General features: G+C 38.1%; 1 protein-coding gene across 2 annotated transcripts; it reads right to left on the bottom strand.

The window, feature by feature from the left end:
* Positions 1-299: 299 nt before the first annotated feature.
* Positions 300-19,054, bottom strand: thrap3a (thyroid hormone receptor associated protein 3a). Of its 2 annotated transcripts, XM_007557227.2 has the most exons (11): positions 18,772-19,054; positions 11,931-12,059; positions 7,428-8,306; positions 6,539-7,216; positions 5,502-5,674; positions 4,863-4,974; positions 4,469-4,553; positions 2,158-2,315; positions 1,878-2,061; positions 809-952; positions 300-706 (listed from the first exon to the last, which is right to left on the bottom strand). In XM_007557227.2, the coding sequence occupies exons 2-11, from the start codon at positions 12,044-12,046 to the stop codon at positions 515-517; spliced, it is 2,721 nt and encodes a 906-aa protein (XP_007557289.1). In that variant the 5' UTR covers positions 12,047-12,059; positions 18,772-19,054; the 3' UTR covers positions 300-514. The 2 variants fall into 2 exon arrangements, with proteins under 2 accessions (XP_007557289.1, XP_007557290.1); XM_007557228.2 differs by lacking the exons at positions 11,931-12,059; positions 18,772-19,054 and adding an exon at positions 10,489-10,592.
* Positions 19,055-19,699: the final 645 nt, after the last annotated feature.

Raw genomic sequence — 19,699 nt, 5'->3', positions numbered from 1 at the left:
ACCTCTTTATTATTACACATCCACATTTGTAGAGTACGGAACAAAGGGACGGGCGCAACCCTAACTGTAGCGTCTGTTCTACGCGCCTTATAATGCGGTGCGCCTTATATATGAAAGAAAGTTTTAAAATAGGAGATTCATTGAGATTCATTCATTATAGTGCAGAAAATACAGCACTTCTATTTTTACAAAGACTTATTTGATTAAATTGTGCAAGCAATAAAAAAAGCAATGAAGATTTCATTGGCCTGAATGAGAAATGAAATGTTGCAAAATGCATGGAAGAACTCAAAAAAATTGAAATTTAAATGTAATGGTTATAAGAAACCTTCTTAAACAGTGCTGCTAATAGTCACATAGTGCAACCTAAAATAGGAGATATTAAATGTATAGTGAAAGGAGGGTATCCTGCTGTCTTAAAATATTTTAATCAGCATCAATTAATCCATTCTAGCTGATGCATATATGGATTCCACATGATTGATTATTCGTCTTCTACTCATTTCTCTATCGCTCAAGTCTGTCCATTGACTTCTTCCATTTTGTGGTCCTGATCTGTCTCATTATTAACAGCCCATCTTGCACTAATTGTACAAGCATTGCCAGTTGGTTTGCGGATGATGAATCGTGTCCTTCCAGGAGGAATGGCTCCCCGACCTTGCTCTTGGTTTTCTACCGACGTAGCTTCATTGCCTCTCTCGTCATGCTACAAAAGTTAGGAAGCAAAGAAGATGTTACGAAGAGATATGAGTGGTGAAAATAGCAAAGAAACTGGAGGAATGAACTTTAGAAACAGAGGAATCCTTACCATAAAGTATGTTTTGCTTTTGTCACTGAACTTTGAGTTCCAGTCTTCATTTTTTGTGTTTACTGCCATGTTCACTTGGTCGCTGTGCGAGCTGTTTCCCTGATGGCTGCCTTTGTTCCAGTTTCTTCTTTGGATTTGGATTTTCTGGAGTTAACAAAAAAAAAGATGAATTCTGGGCAAATGCTGAGGAACACCCACCCACTAGCCAGTTCAATAGGTACACCTTGTTAATCCCAGTTGAGCCTTTACAATTATAATCTTAATAATGTGACTGGTGTAGACTCTTGAGTTTTTCCACTTGTTTTTTGGTATTGACATCTTTAAATCTGGTTACCATGGAGGCTGTGGGAGCAAAATATACTGATTTTTGTATATAAACGAAACCATTTTAAGATAATTTGAGGCTTGTGGTGTGGATTATCCTGCTGTTTTCAGAAGATGGTTAGACTCCAGCCATAACAAGATTGATTTGCATTTGAATGATTCCCGAAATGTACCAAGACAATGTCCTCCCATACTATTATACCTTCACCACCATGCTTCGTGAATAACATACTTTCATGTTATTTACTATAAATTTCGATCATACACCAATTGTCGCATCTTTGAGAAAGCAATGTGAATTCTGTTACTGTCTGTTTTTTGTGAGCCTATGAAAATTGGAGTTCTATTTCCTGCTGTTAGCTGCCAGGAGTTGCAATGGTTGAGTTATTCTTCTGCTATTGCGTTTTGCAGCATACCTTGGTTGGTACAAGTGGCTAGTGGAACTTTTATTGCCTTCTTCTCTAGAATCAGTTGAACTCTTGAAATCAGCAATACATTTTTATCCATGCAACTGGATATTGTCTCTTTCCTATACCATTTCCTGTAACCTAAAGAGATTGCTATGCATGAAAATTCCTGCAGATCAGCAGGGCTTAAACCAGTCAATCTGACATCAAAAACCACAACCTGTTGTTGAGTTGTTCTTTGAGTTACAAAGACATGAAATGGTTGTTATTGAGGGAATAATTGAAGCCATGGTTGTTATTGAGGGAATAATTGAAGCCATGCTGCTAAATAAACTCACAAATTCTTCTTGCGCTCGTGCTCCTTCCATTGTTCCCGGTGGTTCCCTCTGTCCAAGCCATGCCTTGCTAAAGATTTCATCTTTAGACTCTAAATTCCCATGCATTAATTCTTCATCATTCTGACAATTGGAGGATGAGGAAGAGGAGGATGAGCTGGAGCGAGACCGTTTCCTGACACTTTTTCTGCAGAAAGAAGTAAAACATCCACAAATTCATGAATTGTCATCTACATGACCCAAATTAAGGAACAACTCTAAAATACGAGGTAGCTGCACATACTTTGACATCTTGTGGTATTTTGAGCAATTTTCCTCTGATTTCTCTTGACCAAAATCTTGGGAATTTCCTGTAACTCTGTCATGCATGGAATATTTTTTACGACGCTCTATGTCCAAACGAAGATCCATCGGGTCACCCTTCAGTTTTTCCCCACCGTCCTGGGCAAATCAAAACAGAGAACAGAACGTCGTGGACAGACTTTGGATTAGCAAGATAATTGTTGTCTTTCTGTTGTCAGTCAATGGGTTGTGCACTAAATGGTGAGGAAAAGGGGGAGGCAGGAATACATCATTCACACACGGATGACCTGAATAAGACCAAGCCACTTCAGAATGAAACTACCAACAAGTGCTGAGTCCAATCAGTAGGAGTACTTATTTTAACAGCTTTTGACTTAGCATTTTCAATATATTGTTGAAATGAGCTGGAAAAAGGGTCAAGATTTGTCTCAGATACACAGTCCATTACCTTTTCAAATCAACTTGTTTCTAGTCAAAGTTTTTTATGCTTTTATGAATCTTGAGCCATCAAACAGCACCAGTATATCCTCCACACTTCACTCGCCTTTCATGTTTCACTGTGCTTCTTGATGTTGATTGCCACATTCAAAGGGCTTTCAGAGCAAACTGTCTGGTAAATTTCCTGTTTTAAACAAACTTCACTTTATTTAAATTCGGTTGTTATACTAATACAATGAACTGACAACAATGCTTGTATGGAATGTGGGATTTAAATTTCAATGACTGGTTCCGCAGTGTTTCATAAGTCATTTGGCGGAATTAAGCATGAATCCAAATAAATACAACTCTGTTCAACATAGTAGTGATTAAGTTTGACCCAATTTATTCACAATAAGTCGGACTCTGTTTGTGGTTCTGTTTAATCCAATACAAATAATTCCAAGAAAACACTGTACACTTTATGCCAATTCAACCTATTTGATCCAATTAAATAAAGACCACACAATACTCTAGATGTTTACGTAAGCTTTAGGAAATCATACAGTGTAAATGCACAACTCATACAAAACCTGTTCAATTTGTTTTTTCCAACTATAATAGTTCATGTTTACCCTAGCAATGTTTGCATTTCCCATTTGCAAGCTGACTCGATGTGTCAGAGCACATGGAAAAGGAAACTGTGATCAATCATGTGTGGAACCAAGTGCAGTTACATTAAGTGCTTACAGTACTTTGCAATAGTTACAACTACAAACTACAGTGTATTTTATTGTGACCAAACACAAATGAACACAAAATGGAAGTGGAAAGAAAAATGGCACATGCTTCAAAACCTGCTTTCACAAATAGTAAGCTGAAAAGTGTAGCGTACATCTGTATTCAGGAACCTTTATCCTTATATTCCTAAGATATAAGGGTGGCAGCATCATGCTGTTGAAGTGCCTTTTCTACAGCAGGAGCAGGGAAGCTGGTATTGTTGGAGAGATTTATGTAGCTATATGCAGGGGAATCTTTAAGGAAAACCAGTTAATCTGCAAAGTCTTGAGTAGATCATCACCTACAATAACGCTAAAACAAAGCCAGAGCCAGGATGATATGGTTAATCCAAAAACATATTAGTTTTATAAGAGAGGTCTAGACCTTAATCTAATTTAAAATCCGTTGCAGGATCAATTGATGTTTAGACAGAAAATCTAAAGTCTCTGGGTGTGCAAAGTTGTTAAAGATATATCCCAAAAACCAGCAGCTGTAATTGCTTCTAAATGCTACATGCTTAGCAGGACAGATAAATGCATGAAACATTTTCACATTTGTACTTGTAAAAAGAAAAACAATTCCTATATCATTTTCATTCCACTTCACAATTATGCACTACTTTGTTTTGGTCATTCACATAAAAAACAAATAAAATGCATTGAAGGTTTGAAGTTACAATGTGAAAAATTGTGGAGAAGGTGAAAGGATATGAGTACTTTTGCAATACACTGTAATGCTGGTTATTTTAGTTTCTCTTTTGTTATTGTTAATATTTTTTTCATTATTTTTTAGAGTATACTTACAAAGACATTTCTTAAGAGTCCCTTGGACAGGCTTTGGCACTTCCATTCCTGACCATATTGCTTTATTAGCCTCAGTCAAGCTTGTGCCCACAATACAAACAAATCACCATGTGAGGTGATACAACAAACAAAAAGGCCAAAGTGCCTTTTTTTCATTTTTTTTAGACTTTGACCATCTCCCCTCATGGAAAGCCAGGGGCTTTAGGAGGGTGCAGTCTAAAGGCATCTGGCTTGCTCGCTTGTCTGCTGCAGTTTTTCCAACAAATGTCATACAGCAAAGTGTTCAGTCACCTTGTAAGTCCCATCCTCTGAGCTTTTCATCGCCTCGAAAAGCTGAGGGTGTTTCTTAAAAGCACTTGGTGAAACATCAATCCGCCTGTGGGAAAGAATCACAGTTAAGGCCAAAAAAACAAGATTGCATGTGGTCGACACTTGAATAGCCACCAAATAAACAGCGAGTTATGCTGGACCAAGAAAGCAACATAAAGTGAAATAAAGAGAAAAAGAACCGTCAGAAAACAAAACTGACCTCCACCAAATATGAGAACAAAAAAAGAAAAAAAATCCATGAAAGTCTGTTGATTATCAGATAGGAAAGGTGAAAGAAATACCTGACAGCTGTTAAAAGAGGACGTGAAGCCACAGCACACTGAAGGTGAGAGGGTCACTCAATAGGCGACTCTACCTGTGTATCTCTGGGCTTTTTCTTGGCTTCATCATTTCCTTCTCTGCTGCTTGCCTTTGGTACAAGGTGAATCGCTCGTTTAGAGTCATGCCAGAAGACGGAAAGTGCTGGGCTGAGAGGGTAAAGGTTCAAACAGAAGAGGCTATGGATATTTATTTCAATTCACTTCTCATACAGTGCCAGTTCATTCTTGTCAATGATTTCTTGATTGACAAGAAATCAAGAAAGTTGATTTCTTGTCAATCAACTTTCTTGATTTCTTGATTGACAAGAAAGTTCAATCAAAATAAACCCAATTCATTGGAGTCTATGTCCAATCACATAGACTCCAATTACATGCCTTTCAACCCAATCCATTATGGCTGTATGGGTTTATAAAGTTGTGATGGGTAATGCAGCTTGTACTGTGTGTCCAGAGAAGTTTCCTAAGTAGATTTCTCAACAAAGACCATTGCTGTTGTTTTATGTTCCTTTTAAGTATGCTACATTATTCTGATCTCATTGCTGCTTCATCATGTTCTGAACTTCAATGACTCAAGTAAAATTCTGAAAAAAACAGAGCCCATCTATTTTTATTACTTCAAAATTCGTACCAGTTGGAGAAACTGTGATAAAACATAGAGCAGACATGTGACTCACCCTTGATGTGGTGAACAATGGTGACAATGTGCTGAGCAAACAGCTCAGATGGGCTTCTCTGTGACTGAGTAGCCTGAACGTGTTGAAAGATGGAGCGAAACTCCTGATGCTTTTTCGATGACTGCACCAAGTCCTGAGACAACTGCCTCTCTTCAGCTAAAATATCTGAAGAGCTGAAATGACAACAGCGCAGTCAATCAGTGCTGTTCTCTACGACAAGGCAGCCTTTCTGTACAGGAACTGTGAGTAAAACTTAAATACAAAAAAGAAATCTATAAGTAATTCAAAATGCAAATGAAAACATTTTCAATGTTTAATTTCAAATGATTATGATTATAGAGGTTTGTGAAGTTACTGTGTACAAAAAAACTCCCCAAAGAATACTGACCTTTCAGAATGCCATCACTTTCGCGATATGCATAAGTATATTTATTAAAAGTCTTTCTTATATTTAGTAATTATTCATAACATTATGACCATCTACCAAACCATGAGCTAGTTCCCAGGCTGTTGCTAAAACACTCGTGACTCATTAGGGTATGGGCTCTACTAAATCCCTGAACGTGGCCTGACATCAATATATTAATAGCAGATCCTTTAAGTCCACTGCAGACCAGGAACAGCACAAGAGCTGCACTTTTTGCACTGCTCTGATCTGATCATCTAGCCTTCACAATTTGACCCTTGGAACACCCATTCAAAACCATATCCATTTCCATTTTTTCCTACTTTTGACACATCGAGTTGGCAACAAAGTGTTCACTAATTGCCACTCAGTAATAGGTGCCACGAGGAGACAGTCATTTTCACTTCCCCTGCCAGAGGTCATAATGTTAGGCCTACACAATTTATTTGCATGAGATAGTTACAACAACTACAACAACCACAACCCTTTTACCGAACTGGCTTACCTGCAGTTCACGTCTCTGACTGAAACCATTTAAATTTCAAACCATGGCAAAGAGACCAGTTGTTCAGAGAGCATAAATATTCATCAGTCAAACACATAATACTTGAACCTGTTTATGGACACTCACCTTATAGTGTCATCTCTTAGAAAATCCATTCTTACATTGCACTTTGGTTCCTGTTTTCTTAACATAAGAGGCTTGTCTTCTCCTCTGACCATAAACAACTCTCTGTCAGAATTTTGCCTCAGTGGTGTTTCAGGACACTGAAAAGAGGGAGATTTGGCTGTCTTCCTTATGTTAAAGCTTATTTCTGAAGACAGGTCCTTGAAATCTCCTGCTGACTCCCTTTTACCAAGTGCAGCAGAGGCTTCTGATTTATCCAGTTTTCCACTGAGATACATCTCCCTTACCATGGCATCGACCTCTGTTTGCCCAAACTGTGCACAAGCTGGATTTTGCCACTTTTTGAAGAGTTTTTGGGCTGAATGAGAGGCCTTGCTCTTTGGCTTTGAAGCCTCATCTCCATTTTGCCACTCTTTCTGGAGTGACTTTAAAGGTGGCCTGATTATCATCTCATCATCCTCGTCTTCCAACTCAGCAGACAAAAATGGGGAGGCCTTCAAAAAGTTTCTCAGTGACATTTCCCTGTCAGTGTCCTCCTTGCGTTGTTTTGGGAAAGTGTCAGAGGTAACTACTGAAGCTTTCCCATTCGATTTTCCTTTTTCATTATCTGCATCACTGGCTTCTTTGATTTTGCCATTTTCCCAAGCAGATTTAGCTTTTTTGGTGTGCTCCTCCAAAAACCTACGGAATAGAAGAGATAAAAAGTTGCATGAAAGAAAAACTCAATTAAATTAGTAGAAAAGTATGTATTTGATCTATGGAACAAAACCAGGTTAAATGAAACATGTGAATGCTTAAACCTCATCAAACATTGATGCAATCTATTGCAAGTTTGAAGACGGAACAAAATAAATTTGTGACATTACGCAGAAAACTTAAAGATAAGCCTTACTTCTTAAAAGCAATGGAGAGGGCCGTTTTATCTCCATCCAGGTATTCCTCAGTGCTGAAGAAGTCAAAGCTGGAAAGCATGGGATTGAGACCTTCATTAGAGGCCTTTCTGACTGAGGAGGAACCTGATGCCACCTCCATCATGGGAGAGCCATTCCTGGTGTCACTTGTGATTTTGATGGGACTTGGCTGATTAACAGTTTGGTTGCTTTGGCCAACATTAGCTTCAGTGTTGACAAGGGGACTGCTTTTCTTTGGACTACTGCAGTCTGACAGGCTGTGCCAGGTCCTCTCAGCTTTCCCACCGCCTGCACCTTCTCTAGCATCTCCTGCCAATAACCCAACATGCTCCAGTGGCTCGTCATCTCCCCCTCCTCCTTTTTGGACTTCCTTGGAAGCCAGATGCTTCTCCTTGACATCTTTGGTGTTTTGATTATTCAGCAGCGAGGCCGCCTTGCGTTTCGGAGAGGAGGAGTGTGACGAGGAAGAAGAATGATGCGAGTGTCTGGACAAGGGAGAGGACGATCTGTCAGATTGTTGAGTGTGACCCTGAGGGGGACTTCCTGAGCGTTTTTGCACATTGTGTGATCGCCCTCTTGAATGATTAAACTGCTGTTGCTGCTGCTGTTGATAATGCTGCTGTTTTTGAGGGTACTGCTTGAAATTTTTCCAGTTCGGACGAAAGTTATTGTTGTTGTAGCCACCACCCCCACGGTGGTAGCGTCCACGGTTAAAGTGGCCCCTTCCTCGACCCCTAAAATTGTAGGGCCTCCGAAAGCCACGGTGATACCCTCTGAACTCTCTGCTGTTCTGGTACGCCCTTGGATATTTCTTCTCCCGGTTGTGAAATGGAGAATGAGATCTTGACCGAGACCTAGAGCTATGAAGAAGCATAGAGAAAAGACAGCATGTGGTAATTTTAAAAAAGCTATAAATAGAAACTCATAATAACGATTTTGAACTCTTTGACTAAACAGATTGGACAGATGGGTATGCTGGGAGTGTTTTCCCAGATAGATTTGGGTCCAATCATAACAGTAGTTAAGAAAAACAGCTGCTCTGTTGATCGGAATGAACCAGCACTCTTTAAAAAACAAGAATTTCTGTCATGCTGTTCCCAAGTTTTATTGTCATGTAAATTGCCATATGAATTGACAAGCTCAACTGGCAAAAGTTATGTGTATCATAAATTAGCATAGCACTGCCCATACCCTACATATTGCTATGCGCTACTGATCAGATGGATGAAAAAGAAAAAGAAAAAAAAACTCCTGTACTTTTCCACAACCTACACAAAATACACATTTTGAAAATTCTTCTGTCCCAAAATTAACAGTCATGGTGCTGAAACGAATAGGGTGCAACAAATCAATCTTATTAAGGAAATGCCATTGCTAAGCCAAAACTGGTAAGCAACACTCCAAAAATGCTAAATATTATCAAGTATTTATCTTGGTACACATGAAATATGAAAAAAACTGTCAGCAAGATAGCAGCTTATTTTGGGTCAATAATTATTGAATAGCAATAAAAAGTACTGGTTCCATTGGCATTTTTTTTTCTTATAACATTGAATTTATTGTTTTCTGTATTTTTGAACTTGTTTTGAAGATGGCATCTTTTGCAGTGCTGCAAAAAATAGGCATATTCTCCTATTTAGCAGAAGAGAATATGCAGGCTGCAGGCTTTGAAGGCCTGACTAATTAACAACCCATCTAATCTAAGGTCTATCTATAGAGCTTTTCTAGTCATTACTGACCGCTCAAAGTGCTCTACAAGGACCACTCACAAACATCCACACATTTATACACTGATATATGGATTGGTAATCAACTTGTGGTTAAGAGCCTTCCCAGCGGCTCAGATTGCAAAACCCTCTTCTTATTGAACGACAGTCACCTGTAATGTAACTGAATGATCTTATGTAATGGGCATCACATTTTTGAGTGTGCAAAGAGTCAGCTAAGATCTGTAAATTCAGATTATTGACAGAGCACCAGTTCCTAACAGTTATTATAATAAAAAGGAGATCTGCTGTAAAACTGGTTAGTGGGGTTTTATCTTTCTGAATTCCTCTCTACCATGACCTGGGTGTGATGCAGACAGACGTGTTGCAGCTCTGACATGTTGGGGTGTTTTTCAGAAATCGTTTTTATTTTACCATAAACATTCCATTCTTAAGGTAGGTAAAGTTTACGTTTGCCTGAAGAGTGGAAAAATAGATATTTTTTATTTATAGTTCTTACAGAAATCCAAATTAACAAATTATGCAGGGCTTTATTTTTATAAATTGGACACTGCTGACCAACACATCTGTACTCTTAAGAACAACAGCTTTGACATAAAATGAGTAAAACCAGTCAAATAGCAGCTTTAACAGGCTCAAGATGTTTATCGTTGGCATGAAAACATAAACACCTTTCCTAAAACCTTAAACTGCAGGATGTGCTTAAAATTTGTTGTGTCTACGTGCTGTGTGTCAGCTAAAAGTGACAAAACATATGTTGGTACGTAACATCTGTGTTTTCATGTTGAGAGAGGGTCCAATAAGAGAGAGAGCCAGAATTCCTCTGCCAAACCTGGCATGTCCACAAGGGGGCTCTGCTGCATTTCCAAATGTGCAGCACACAAACCTGAGGCTTTACCACAGTCTTGGAGTTATGTTTCTATACCTTTCTTGATATCCTAAAGCAATCATTTCATGCAAAAATATGCTTTCTTGAGATGAAACAACTTTTTTACTCTATATCCACAACTTTCTAGTTATATCTTTTAGACTACGAAAGTTGCACATTTTAGACAGCAGTTTTCTTGAGCGACTCAGAGATTTAATCAGCAGAATTGTTTTGTAACCTTTTTATGCTGCTAGAGTTGGAAGTGACAGCCAAGTATTCAATGCTAAAAGGGTTATAAGTAAAACCTTACTGAAATTCATCTAAGTCCAAATAAACGTACATGCAAGGTACAGTAGAGCACAATGCCAAAATGGGTAGGGAAAGCAGATCCACAGAACATGCAAATACATTCTGAATCCATACAATCTGTAAAAGCATATAACTCACCTTGCATGTTTTGTCATTGCAATAGAGAGCGAAAGAGAGACGGCAGCACTCTGAGCAGTACTGCACACTTTACAAGCTACAGATACTCTGGACAGCTGTGGTGGAGCACAAGCAGAGTCACATGGACCGTATAAAGGCAGAAAAAAAAAGAAAGGAAAAAAACTACTTGAATCCTTGTTTGACTCTATGTGTGCCACTCACAGACTCCTCAAGTTTTAAAATGTTATTAAGAAAGACGTTTTCTGGATCTTAATGCTTCAAGTTAGTGACCCCCTTACTTGGTCGCTGACTGAAGTGATGGTGTTTAGTATATAAAATTATTAGAGGTAAGAGTTCATAGTTGAGAGCCTTTTGCCAACTTTGACAGCTTGTGAAAATATTTCCACCACACATTTTCTTTTCCACACAAAACCTTCTAGTTTAGATGTTTTTTGAATCTGTGGGGGGTTTTTTTTAGGTTGACTTGTGGAATATATGCAGTAAAACAATGCGAGAAAAATGTCTCCGCGTTTTAATGGAAATACACAGTTTATACATATGCAAAGATATTCCGAAAGAATGTTTGTTTACATATGTATTAGACTTAACTCTGTAAATATATAAATTCATCCATCCATTTTCAGTTCCTGTTTGTTAAAGCTTATTTGCACATATGTTACGGTGGTTTGAGGTAGAATAAAGCATGAGATTCCTTCCATGTCTCTTCTTTAGGCTAATTTTAATACAAGCTGCGGCGCTTCCAGGAAATTAGCAACCCTGCCTTTTTATTGCAGTGCCACAGTCATTCTGCCAGAAACAGCAAATGCATCAGTGAAGGTTCACAGCTTCTTCCAGGCACACACAGCTCACCCTCATGACTGGGCTTTACTGCTTTCTCTGCTCGGGGAGCACAGACAAACACTGGCTTTTAAATTTAAAGCTTTGACAAATATTGAGATTATTCCATCAGTTTCAGTAACTTCCAGATGATTTTCAAAGTCATGCCAGTGCAGCTGGGCCTGACTAAGGTCTTCTATCAGCAGCTAGACTCCATCTTAAACATTAATTTCCTCTTGCTCTGTTCATATTGGAGTCGTGCTCTGAAAATACTCTAAGAAAGTCGGGTCTTGCATGAAAGAAATTCAATAAACGGATAACAAGAAAAGCTACTAATTCAAATAATTTTGCCATCATTACATAAAATGCAACAGAATATCAAACTTTAAGCACATAAAAGGTAAAGAAGGCATCAGGAAATTTAGTGCACACTTCTTGTGATTCTTTTTCTTAAAATTACACTTAAATCAGTGCATTCTTCATTCATGTATTTAAATGTAACTGTTGTTCTTCACCAGGTCTTAATATGTTAAAGTCAATAGCGTGCCAGCACATTCAACAATCACGAAAAAAAAAAAAAAAAAGCATATGACCTTCACCACAAACACAAGAGTGACCTTTCATACCTGTACCGGTGCTTCCTGGACCGGGAACGACTTCTGGACTGGGATGACGAACGGGACCTTGATCGGGACCTCGAACGGCTACGAGATCTCGACATGGATCTTGTCGACCTGGACATCGCTGTGCTCAAGCTGTCACACAGAAGGATGGTTGGGAAATCAGGGCACTCATTAAATAAAATATCTGTAAAGTTAATTAAAAAGGCCTCTTCACATCTGAAGTTGCAGCAAAAAGAAAATAAAGCCTTTCTGAAGATTAAGTTCCTTAAACAAAGCTTCCAATCATCCAGGTTGCATGTAAAAAGCATGATCTGAAGTCCATGTTGAGCAGCTGTGATAAAGGAAGAAGGCAGTATGCAGAGCAGATCAAACAGAGGCGGTTTTATTTAGTTGCTGATCATTTGCATAGAGGGCCGTCTCCTGTCAGTCATCTGACTCCTTACATTATTAGTCTACAAAACTTGGACAACATGCTGCATGGATTTTGCATCATTTACATTCATTTAATGTTTATATATGTGAATTAGATCTCTCTAGCCTGCCCACTTGCATTGACACTGTAAATTTCCCATTTCTAAAATACTGCTTCAAAAGTATAAAATAATAGAAATATACCTTTGTGTCCCACAGTGGGAAGATTCTGGTGTAACAGCTGCAAAGTGACACCACATCAAGACATGTAGGTTCACACCAAAAAAAAAAAAGCATTACAATATATAAACAAAATTGAGAAAAATGCACTGTACAAATTTACAACATAAAAAAACAGTGCAATTATGAGAAATAACATACACAGATCCAAGGAACAATAAACTGAGTAGGATCATCTTTTTAAGTACATAATGTGTATTTGTGCATTAAAAACACCAGACTGCTTACAATATATTAAAATAAAAACAGAGTATTCAACAGAGATGTGCAAATGCCAGCAGGAATGCTATTAAAAATAAGTACATTTGTGCAAATAACCAGTTTAGTTCTTCAGCAGTGAAAGGTAAATGTTTACAGATGTGGTAAGCCGATTTGCACAGATTTATGAAAGGAAGTAATGAAAATTCCTGTACATTTTAAATGTCAAAGAGACAGTTTACAGAATGAGGATGAAAAGGGCTAATCTGGTGTTTATCAGATTAGGTTAAAGCTTTACTGTTAAACTCATGTCTGACAAGGTCACAGGTAAATGTTTAACAGTCCCTTCATCACACCAGTGGACAAGAATTATTTGGTAATGCCAAGTGGTTTCCTGTACGTTAATAATCTGTTATTTAGATACCAGAGAGCAGTTTTCCTGAACTCGCATGCTCTAAGCAAACAGGTCTGTACAAACTTTTAACTGCAACGTTTTATCTTGTAGCTTCCCTTTATGACCCCAAAACCGTACTTTAGTACAGTACGGCTTTGTATTTCTTGCCAATGTCCATGGGGCATTTTATGTTAGGAACAATTGAGAGTACATGCAAGCCAGGGATCAAATAATTGATCTCTTCTTATTAGAGCCATCTTCAGGGATTTTGGAGGGAGGATATTGCAGAATACACGTGACAGGGAATTTATGCGCATCACACACAATTGCATGGTGGTCCTGCTGTGCATTCTTGTTACTACTTAGGTAAAGAACTGAAATTGTTCTGTTGTCTCCTGCCTCCAGCTCATGCTCAGTGAACTTTCCACTCCTGTTGTACGTTGAGGTTTGTTGTTTTTGGCTCTAGAAGAGCAATTTCCTGCAGAAGAGCCTCAACAGACCATTTCTTTAGCCAACTGCAGAATTCAAGACAAGCGGTCAGATGTGGCCCTTTGCATTATGAATGGCGATTTTCCTAATTTATGCATTTCTATCTGACAAAGAGGTACATCAGCATTTGATCTTTTATGTACTCCTGTGCATATAATTGTTTTAGGAGGGTCATCATCATTTAGTCTGTTTTATGCAATTTCACCCTTTGCTTTCACCCCTTTTTATACCATTTATATGCCAAAAAGTGCTCTCATAAACAAATAGACATGAACAATCTGCCCTGTCCTAGATTATGAAACACTTTAGAGTCTAAGGGAAACGTCACATTTATTTATCTGTACATCTTTAATTCTGTCAGACTGAGCCTTGCCATGCGTTTGGAAAATGTAATGAAACAATTCAACAATATCTTATTTTGTGCCATTCAGAACCAAGTATTTCTTCACACTACAGAATCACATGCAAATCAAACAAATTTCAACATTAGATAAACATGAATAAATAGGGAATCCAATTTTCAAATGATTAATTGATCAATAGAAAAAAAAAAGGATACCAGACCTTATACGGAAAAAGCATTTTACCCCTAAACCTAGTAACTGGTTGTGGCACCTTTAGATATGTCATCTGTTATTAAACATTACTATCACTACCAATTGTTTATCAATCTAGAAACATGTTGCTGCACTCTTCTTTGAAGAATGTCTCTAATTCAGCCAGAGTGAAGAATGTCAAAGCTTGAATGACCTGTTTAACAAATGTATGTCCATCCTTTCACCAGGCAAGTCCAGGCATTTAGAAATGGACTTGCTAGTGCGTTTTGGATCATATGTCTAGCAGCATAACCTAAATTTGGTTTTGGTTATGGTCACAAACAGATGAGGAAATTATTCTTCATGTTTGATTCAGAGGAAGAGAATTCATGCAAATTCATCGAGGTTATGAAGCAAATGAACCGGTGAGAATCACAATACCACCACCAGATTTGATCTTTATAAACTTTTTCTGAAATTTACTTTACCCCCGATGCGAAGTGGGACACAACTTCTAAAAGTTTTCAGTTTGTCTTTTAACAAACCAATTTATTTTTCAAAATTATTTGAAGAGTGATAAAGATGTGTTTTGGTAAATGTGAAAGGGGCAATTGTGCATTTTTTGCTTGCGGTGATTCTTGTCTAAGAGTTGCCAATGGATGATATTTTTAATGGGATCTTAATCTGAATTTAAAATATTTTTGGTGTGAAACATTTTAAATGCTACAAAATATTAAAGCACAAGAAAACTGTACGACTGTGGGTTTGTTTTCACTGCACTATGCATAGATACATTGTGCAACATCACTACAATCCCCTCTTGTAAAAACAACATACACTAATTAAGTCCAGTATAAATCTTACTAGTTCATTGCAAATAATTTATGTTCTACCTGAGAAACTCAGTTATATCTTCAGGAAATTTGTCTCTCTTATATTATATACAAGATCATTTAGGCTACAGGAACTGCATGTCCAAGTACTGAAGAAGCAGCAAGCTAACAGGCATGTTAGGATGCACATAATGTGGTGTGATAGAGATGGAAGCCGGTTGATGGAGGTGCTAACCAGGTGAGGCAAGGAGAAGGATTATGAAACTGCTGCAATTTTGTTAATTGAAAAAAAGCTTATTAAAATATTCCTTGTCCAAACTCATCAACATTTTAGACTCTGTGAAGCATCACTTTTAAACTGCAGTAAATTATCCAGTGTGTTGGCTGGCTGAAGTATTTTTATAGGGATGTAAAGATAAAATCCCAGGTTTTACCTCTGGGTACTGATCAAGTCCCTTTAGGAAGGATAGAACCAGAGTCCAAGCAATAATAATAATAATAAAAAAATAAATAAAATAATAATAATAATAATAATAATAAACACAATTTCAAGTTGCTGCTGCTATTTAACTGAAGTCAAGGCCAATTTCATGTTAGACAGATTACAAACTGCAATACAAGTCATGGTCATAATTATTGTTCTTACAAATTTGGGTTTCCCCTGATAACTTGGATATATTTTCACTTTATTTTCCAAAGTTCACAATTAAAAAGAGACTGTATTGACTGCTGAAACTCAAGAGCTAAATCTGATTCTTAAACTGATCTGCGTACTAACAGTCAGCATAGAACAGAGCTGTAGAAGCTTTTGAATTTCTTTCAGGTACCATAAGCAAACTAATCCACTTGTACAACTTTTATAAACTAACATAACCATTTTCTCACTTGTCAACTCTATTTAATTGTGTGGAAGCTTGATCAACTTCTTCATGCAAATTGAAGCATTAGTAACATGTTTCAAGACTGTCAGTCGGTGTTTCAGTCTGACTGCTCCATTGACATCAGGCAGCAGCAGCAGCCTTGGTGCACCTCCCTGTGTGGTCGGGAGCCTGGTCACTGAGATTTTAGGCTGTGGAGAGCTTGGGTCTTTCATCACTCAACACTTTATTTTCAGACACCAATAAGCACACTGACATAGAATTACTTAAGTTATTTGTATTATATGCCGGGAAGCATTCACTGAGTATCATTTTTTTAATTTAAGGACATATTTTTTCCCATATCCAAACCCAGATCGTATCATAATGCTGTCCCTTTCCCAGTATCATTTGTTTCTCTGAAGAAAAAGCACAAGTGGAATTTGACTGTCAAGTTCTTAATCAGGTGTTTTTTTTTTTCTTTCTAAATATATCATTAATGCTGTAGAAAAACATAGAAGGAAGATACAGCCACATGCAAATGCAAAACAGGAACAAATAACTTCACAGGAACAAGGTGTGAAACTAGAAAAGCAGGTCTAAAACACAGAGTGGCTAGTTAAGCAATGAGCAATCAGGGATGTCATATCTGAAGCAAAGTCAAACAGAGCTGTTTTCTGCAAGATACACTAACACATATTCACACAGTTAATTAGGACTCCCCTCAGAGAAGACAAGAACAGCTGTGTAATCCCCATCAGCTGTTGATTTCGTGTAAGGGCAAAAACAGCTCTGATCAACAATGACACTGCAACCTGATAGGCCTCTCAGAGCGTTTGAGGAGAAACGCTCCTCTCAATCAGCCGACCTATCATTAAGACCAGGATGCCAAAGTGGCAGCTGGAATCACATTTGCTATCTATATGTGCTCCTGAGACACCCTGCCCGCTATTTCAGAAAAGCCACAGCAACTGTCACTGGCACAATGTTTAGCTGTTGAAATGTAGCAGACTCTCTTTGTATTCCCTGAAGACACCTCAGTACATGCTGGAGCTGTTAATAAATAACAAAGCCACTGGCAGCATTGCATGTGGCACAATATCATTCCCTTGGCTGGAAATTAATGATATTCTGAGAACAGCTGACATCCTCTTTTCTTCAGGGAGTTACAGTAGCTTCAAGATAGACAACTGGGAGATCAACAGGAGTGTCACTCAAAGAAAAAAAGGAAAAAAAGAAGTCAGAATCTTTCTTTTCCTCAGCAACATTCAGATTGCAGTGAGACAAGCGGATCTTTTACAATCTATTTTCACTTTTATGACAATAATCAAGAGTTACCTGCTGCTACATAGTTTTTTTAAAGCTCTTGTGAGTGTAACAGAGGCATTCTTACACTGACATACCCCTAAGCTGTCTGTCAGCACCACATTTGCAGACCTCTTCTGCACAGAAGGTGGAGCTCATCGGCTGAAGGTCCAATCTATTTTGGTCTGCGAGGAACAGTCTGTCAAATTTATGACTTCTATATGTTTCTAAGGCACACTCAGTTGTTTGCTTTCATGTGGCCTGGTGTCTTTGCTTAATGCCAGATACACATCATAGTTGTTTGTGGTTGTTTAGGAGAGGGATAATTGGAGCATTTAACCAAATTCTTTCACCATATAGTAGATAACCTGTTCTGTTAAGAAAGGCCTGCAACTATAAATTAAAAAAAGAAAAGGGGATGTAATTATGTTCTCTAAAATAGCTGTTTGCATCAGTCATTTCCTACAAGATACTAATATAAAGTTCTCTCTGAGGTCTTTGGTTAATTTTATTTTATTTTTTTAATCAAAGACAACACATAAAAGAGGAGAAAAAGCATGCATGTATTTTTTCAAAAATGGCAAGAGAGCCTTTTACTGACTGATACCAATTTGTAGTTTTATATTTAAGGATGGTACCAAATTTCCAACATCTTGCTAAAATCCAATATGCAGATCAAGAAAAAAATTCCAACCTCCAATGAATTCACTGGTACATTGTTAAAGAATAGCACAAATATGGTGAATACCATAGTAGTAATACTCCTACCAGTTTCCCTTTCAAGCTGAAATATTCCATATGTGCTTCCAAAGTGCATACTTGGGGGGAAAAAAAAAAAACTTAAATGAGTTGTGCCTTTTCAATGAGCCAGGCACACCCTTCCATAGTGCCTCTGTGTGTACTTTTTGTGCAGATGATGTTTGCCAAAGAGGATCAACCTCAAGACCATATCCTGCTGCCTAAGGATGAGTAAAGCTTTCAAATGTTTTCCTCCAGAAGCAGATTCAGCCTGGAATCTGGGAAACCCAAGATGAGCATTTTATGCACTTTTTGGCTGGCTTGGTTAAGGATTTAAACTGTTCACTGAAGGGGGAGGAAAAACTTATTGAAGCCTGTAATCACAACATTCTTCACTGGGCTAACCACCAAGAACAGCAGCCGTGTAACTTGTTAAAATAAACAGCCCATTTTCTTGAAGCTCTCAACTGCATCCTCAAGTGATCAAGCTGTGGAAACTGCTGAATGAATCGTATTAAGGGGCATGCCAAAACCTATAAATGGTTAAAAAATGCCTCAAAAATTCTTCTTTGGTGTCCAGGGAGGCTAATTATTGCCACAACACCTTGTCATAACGTGTACTTAAATGAACACACTCTGCTTTGGTAGATTCAACATTTTGTTGTTTCAGTTGTCCCAAAAATCTAACATCAAAAATAAACTGACAAAAATGCATCAAGTGACTCCCTTGCACGAATAATAAAAATATAACGCGATATCCATTTTTTTAAAAGTAAAGCCTATTATTTAATAATACATAATATTTTCACTTTCGTTAAGGAATGAAAAGAAAATACCACGTACCGGTCGGCGTTTTATCGGTCTGCACTCGCCGCCTCACATTCAGTCCTCGTGGTGGAAATGGTAGACTGGTGGAAATGTGTGAAAAGCCAGTTTCTTTCTGTCTCTGGGCGAGTTTGTGCTCCTGAAACCAACTTCTCAGTGTGTCTGACTCGGCTGAGGTCTGCGGTGCTCAAAGAAAAAAGGGGGTGTGACAGTGACAGCTCCTTGCTGCTCGTAGGTTCGTGTTTCCTTCCGCCTTACCCGAGCTCTCCCTACGTCTGACCGCCTTTCACTGGCGTGGCGCAGACAGCACAGCGTGCGCGAGCGTAAGCCACGACCTCGCAATAGATCAGTCCTTTTAAATAAGACAACAAAAGTAACTCAGAAAACCACTGAAAGAGTGTAGGCAATTCAATATGAAAAGAGAGACTGAATAAATAGGTTTATTACACACTTGAAATGCCTCAAGCTTTTACTTAGGTTCATTTTTATCATTCTGTATGACAGCTGTTGAAGACCCAAAACTCAGGTTCCCAGATGAATATTAAATAAGACTGATATGAAAAATGATTCTGGATACAAAGAAGTCATGCTATGACTATCACAATAGAGAAAGCTGGTGACTTTACAGTGTCCATAAGTCACCGAGACACTTCACATGCTAAGGCTGTTAAATAAGCAGGCTGTGCATAATGTTGTATCCCCATACATTTCTTTGAAAATTGAGTGAGTGAGTGAGTGAGTGAGTGAGTCAGTCAGTCACTGCATTGAGTCAGCGCTTCAATAAAACCATAAAATACTTTTAAATAAATATACAATGACTGTTCCATCCATTCGTTTTATATACCGGTATGGAGAAAGGCGGTCAAGAGGTCATTGGGCAAGAGGTGGAGTACACCCTGAACTGATCAGATTGTATGTTTTCATTAAAAATAGGAACGCAAATTCT

This window comes from Poecilia formosa, unplaced genomic scaffold (assembly GCF_000485575.1).
Source record: "Poecilia formosa unplaced genomic scaffold, Poecilia_formosa-5.1.2 Scaffold86, whole genome shotgun sequence".
Taxonomy (NCBI): Eukaryota; Metazoa; Chordata; class Actinopteri; order Cyprinodontiformes; family Poeciliidae; genus Poecilia; species Poecilia formosa.
Note: the sequence above shows the minus strand (reverse complement) of the source record. Positions and strands in the feature narration are given on the sequence as shown.

What these genes read in the sequence shown, in the direction of transcription:
- thrap3a (XM_007557227.2), bottom strand. Translation starts at nt 12,046, where the DNA reads ATGTCCAGGTCGACAAGATCCATGTCGAGATCTCGTAGCCGTTCGAGG. An exon ending in CTAAGAGATGACACTATAAG is followed by an intron (nt 5,675 to 6,538) that starts GTGAGTGTCCAT and finishes TTGTCATTTCAG; the next exon opens with CTCTTCAGATATTTTAGCTG. An exon ending in AAATACCACAAGATGTCAAA is followed by an intron (nt 2,062 to 2,157) that starts GTATGTGCAGCT and finishes TTCTTTCTGCAG; the next exon opens with AAAAAGTGTCAGGAAACGGT.